At 36.6% G+C, this 5,000-nt stretch overlaps 1 protein-coding gene across 1 annotated transcript; it reads right to left on the reverse strand.

The window, feature by feature from the left end:
• Nucleotides 1–2,035: 2,035 nt before the first annotated feature.
• LOC113830294 (cuticle protein 7) lies at nt 2,036–4,264 on the reverse strand. The gene is made up of 4 exons (XM_027383497.2): nt 3,743–4,264; nt 2,762–2,842; nt 2,489–2,623; nt 2,036–2,242 (listed from the first exon to the last, which is right to left on the reverse strand). The coding sequence occupies exons 1-4, from the start codon at nt 3,752–3,754 to the stop codon at nt 2,120–2,122; spliced, it is 351 nt and encodes a 116-aa protein (XP_027239298.2). The 5' UTR covers nt 3,755–4,264; the 3' UTR covers nt 2,036–2,119.
• Between the last annotated feature and the right edge of the window lie 736 nt (nt 4,265–5,000).

Raw genomic sequence — 5,000 nt, forward strand, 5'->3', positions numbered from 1 at the left:
TAGATATCTATGGAAGCTTCACGGTGCTGTCGTAGCACTGTGTTGGATTGTCACAGCTGATGCAATAGTTTTTTGGTGCTGCATCGCTACAGTATCATGATGGAATGATGCTTTACCCCCCCCCCCTCTCTCTCTCTCTCTCTCTCTCTCTCTCTCTCTCTCTCTCTCTCTCTCTCTCTCTCTCTCTCTCTCTCTCTCTCTCTCTCTCTCTCTCTCTCTCTCTCTCTCTCTCTTCTGGCCCTTTATCGATCTGTCTATATGTCTACCTTTCCTTGTATTTATATCTGTATGTACTGTGTATCTCTATCATATTTTCTATATCTGGCTCAATCTTATATATATATATATATATATATATATATATATATATATATATATATATATATATATGTATGTGTATATGTATATGTATATATTAATTTTATCATTAGTCATCGATAGGTATGACCAGAATGAAATTAATTATTGACTGTGCATTTTTAAAATCTAAACTGTGATATTCCTGAATCATAAATTGGATTTTGTTGATGATATGAAATGATGTTTTGATTGAACCAAATTGCAAAACACTTATGGATGCACATATTCATGCAATTACATTGAAACAAAAACAGTCGCGCAAATACACAAGAGCACAAACAATGTATACGCTCAAACAGTACGTTTTATTAAGTTATTGACAACGTTACTCGCATATGTATACATATTTATGTATATATATTTTAGACATTTTGCCGTAAAGAGTTTTGCGCGATGCAAATAGTGCAGTAAAATTTGTAAAGCATTTTGCTGTGTTGTAAATAACCTCCCAGTTAAAAAATATTCCAGAAAATTAAAATCATCTGCGGAACAAATTCTTTATTTCCTGCTCTCCCAAAGGACAAATGGTCTCTAAAAGGGCCGAAAAAATTCCCATTTCCTCCTCAGACCGGCGGATATATATTTACATTTGCGTTCTGTGTGTGTATATATCAGCGGGCGCTATTTCCAGACCGCGAAGTGGCGCCGAATTCCTGTGAATTGGAAAATAACGAAGTCCGGAAATTAAATGATCATTCGACTTTTGACACGGTGTTGGAGTCCGAATGGTCTCTATCTCTCCCTGCTCGCGCGGCTGTAGAAAATAATGGTAGTTTTTTTCCCCGAATCTGCGGTTGGAAAACATCTGTATAGAAAGAAAGAAAAAAACGATTAAAAAAATTGATTAAAAAAATTGATTAAAAAAAGAAAAACGTACTTTTTGCCTGAGTTACAGCGGTGTGTCGGAGGCTGGTATTGACGTCCTCTTTATTAATTTTGTTTCGTAGTGAGAGATACATCACTTGTCGCGCAGGCGGTGTTACATGACGCCGGGAAGGGAGAGAGGGAAGGAGGGAAGGCTTTAGGGTGAGCGGTGGCGTGTGGGAGAGGGAAGGTAAGTGTCGGAAGAGAGAACGAGGAAGAGAAATGTGTAAACGTTATATATATATATATATATATATATATATATATATATATATATATATATATATATATATATATATACATATATATATATATATGTATATGTATGTATATATGTATGTATATGTATATACATACATATATACATATAGAAATATCTATATATATTTATGTATATATATACATACATACATATATACATATATAAATATGTATATATATATATATATATATATATATATATATATATATATATATATATATATATATATATATATATATATATATAAGGTAGCTGGTTTTGCTAACGATATGGAGGATGTTTGCGAATACAGGACAGGTATTACGTTTTATTTATAATTCTATTTCTCTTTCCTCTCCGAGAAGGGGAAGAGGACTTAAATGCGGTGTGCAGTATATGTGTGAGGAATTTCTAAGAACATATCCTCCGGTGGAAATGAAAGAGCACAGAGAAAATGTTGCATGTTCCTGCATAGACGATTTATGTTGCGAAAGAGCCTAGGAAGGATGATGCGCATCGCCTCCAAGGGAATGGCGCTTTTTCAGAGGTATTGCAGGAGAAACTGACAAAAATGTTTAGATTTTATTTCCAAACACCTGAATGCTACAAGAATAACAAGTGTTTAGAGTTATCAGGAGTTTCAGGTTTGGTAGCTCAGTACTTGTGAGAGCTGTAGGAACCGGAGGAGCCGTGCACAGGTTTGGGTGGGTGGTGCGCCTGCCCGCTGTACTGAACATCAGCGACAAAACCATGCTGTCCGTCGGCATGGTAGTTCACCTGAGGAAGATGTGGGGTTAGGTCAGCGTCAGGATCAGGGAATGCAACCTCACGGCTGTAGTTTGCGTTTTAAGTGGAAATCGAGACTTGGGTGTTGCATTTTCCGTGCGTGGTTGACATTTTAGGTCAAAATCAGGATACAGGTGTTTTGTGTTTTCAGCGAGAAACAAAAATGTAATTTTACGTCAACGAATAGGAAGGTAACGTTTAAACGCTGTTGGCATATTGGTATCAAGACGAACTTACAGTCTGCACGCGGCCGTCAGGGAGGTCGACGGAGTAGGAACCCTGAACCTTGTGCCCATCGGAGTGTTCCCTGCGGTTGAAGTTGTTGCCCCTGTAGTCGGCCACCCCGTACTCGAAGGCATACGGCATCAAGGGCTGACAATAGGAAAACAATAAAAAGAAATCTGAGAAAGTAATTCACGTGTCAGAGGAACGTTCCGTTTTTTTCTCCTTTTCTCTTTCACTTTTTCAGATGATTGTTTTGAAACGGGAATGATTACTTCATTGACATACCTTTGGTTGATAGTGGGATGCGTAGGGGGCAGCTGGGTTGGCAAGTACAGCTCCCATTACTGCCATTAGAATGATGAACATCTGTGGAAATAAATTGATTATTTCCAGTATTCATTTGAAAAAAATGTATATATATTCACTTGGTATGAACTAAATTAATTAGGCATTAACATTTAGGAAATAAAGTGAGTGGGTGAGTGAGCTATACGTAATTTACATAAAACTTTCTTTTTGTGCTATTCTGAAGATAAAATTGAAAACATAATTATTTAGAAAGAAATAAAGACTGATTATGCACTTGTCTTCGTTTTTTTATTTGTCATTTTGATTAGGTTTGTTATATCAGAGGACATATTGTATGTTTCAAGGTAAATTATTCAAATTAATTCATTGCACTTAAAATTCTGCCAGGAGGGGGATTTTTTCTCTGCAGTGTTACGTTATAATCCTTTTTATTCAGTCATGCATCAGATATAACGAATGTATTTAATAAACGGATTACCCACTACTGTTCAAATATTCTGGAGCTTACATGTGCATTTTTATAGCCTTTCAACAATGCGTGATAAATTATGGAAACACGAACTTTTGCAAATATAGGAAACGGTGATGATAATAAAAGTATTTGTGTTATTAGAATGACAATAATAATATAATCTTGATTATAACAAAAAAAGATACAGAGCAAAGAGAAAATTATATTGATAATGATAGTGATAACAGTAATAGTAATGAGGATGGAAATGCTATTGGTAATAATGTTAGCAATAATGATGATAATAATGATACCGATAGTAATAATGATAATGATAATAATAATAGTGATAATACTAGTAATATTTGCAATAACGATGGCGATGACCATAACATTAATGATAATGATAATAATAAAGATAACGGTAATGATATTGATGATAATAGGATAAAAAAATATATATTGAAGCAGCATCGCAACCAGATAGCGAAAGACCACCCTTTTACCTTGGAAACCATGGCGAGGACTCAGCTGACGAAGGCGGCGACGGAGGCAGGAGGAGATGAGCGTCCTGTGATCGTCTTCTGTGCCCTGCGTTCCCCTTTTATACGCACTCGCTCCTTTGTCCTCGTCGCCCCGGCCGTGTCTCTGACGAAACTACTTCTCGGGGCAAGAAGGGCGGGGGAGGCGGTGGGACAACCCCGGGGAAGACGCGGCGGTCCCTCGCAAAAAAAAAAATAAATAAAAAAAATAAAAATAAAAAATAAAAAAATAAAATGAAAAGTAAAAAATAAAAAATAGAATAGGAAAAACGAGATCGGATGTGCGCGTGCGTGAAGGGTGACCGGGATGCGTGCTGGTGAGTGTGTTTGTGTATCCATCTACTGATCCACCGTCCGTCCGTTCATCCAGGCATCTATCTGTCTGTCTGTCAGATTATCTATCTATCCATCTATCTACCTGTATGTCGTTCTATCTATCTGGCTGCCTGCCTATCTATCAATTTATCTATCCATCTGTCCATCCATCCATCTATCTTTCTATCTATCTGTCTGCCTGTTTATCTATCTATCCATCCACCCATCCATCTATTTATTCATCCATCCATCTATCTCTCTATCTTTCTATCTGTCTGTTTATCTATACATATATGTATCCATTCATTCATTCATCTATTTATTCATCCATCCATCCATCCATCCATCCATCCATATATTCATCCATCCATCCATCCATTTATTTATCCATCCATCCATTTATTCATCCATCCATCCATTTATTTATCCATCCATCCATTTATCCATCCATCCATTTATTTTTCCATCCATCCATCCACCCACTAACATGTATATACGCACATTAGAAAAGTCTCTAAAAGCAGATCCAAACATGCACAGTCGAATACATTTATTCATGAATGCTTGTTTTCACATTTTAATATGTATATATGCATTTAAAAGAAAAAAGAAAAAGAGATCTGAATACTAAATATATTTTTTTGAAAGATTCCTGTCATCCCATGATGAAAACACGATATTTGGTCCTGCGTTCTCATATACATTGTAAACGGATGTCATAGGGCAAAAATATGCAATATAATATGAAACAGCTGTGTGAATTTGTGCCGATATTTTCTCTATAGTACCGCGTGTACTCTGGCATTGGCTGGATTTAGGAACGGTGGTGGAATTGGAGTGATTGATGCTGCGGAGGCTGGAATGGGAATTGCGATGCTGTGGAGGCTGGAATGGGAATTACGGTGCT

This window comes from Penaeus vannamei, chromosome 2, assembly GCF_042767895.1.
Source record: "Penaeus vannamei isolate JL-2024 chromosome 2, ASM4276789v1, whole genome shotgun sequence".
NCBI lineage: Eukaryota > Metazoa > Arthropoda > Malacostraca > Decapoda > Penaeidae > Penaeus > Penaeus vannamei.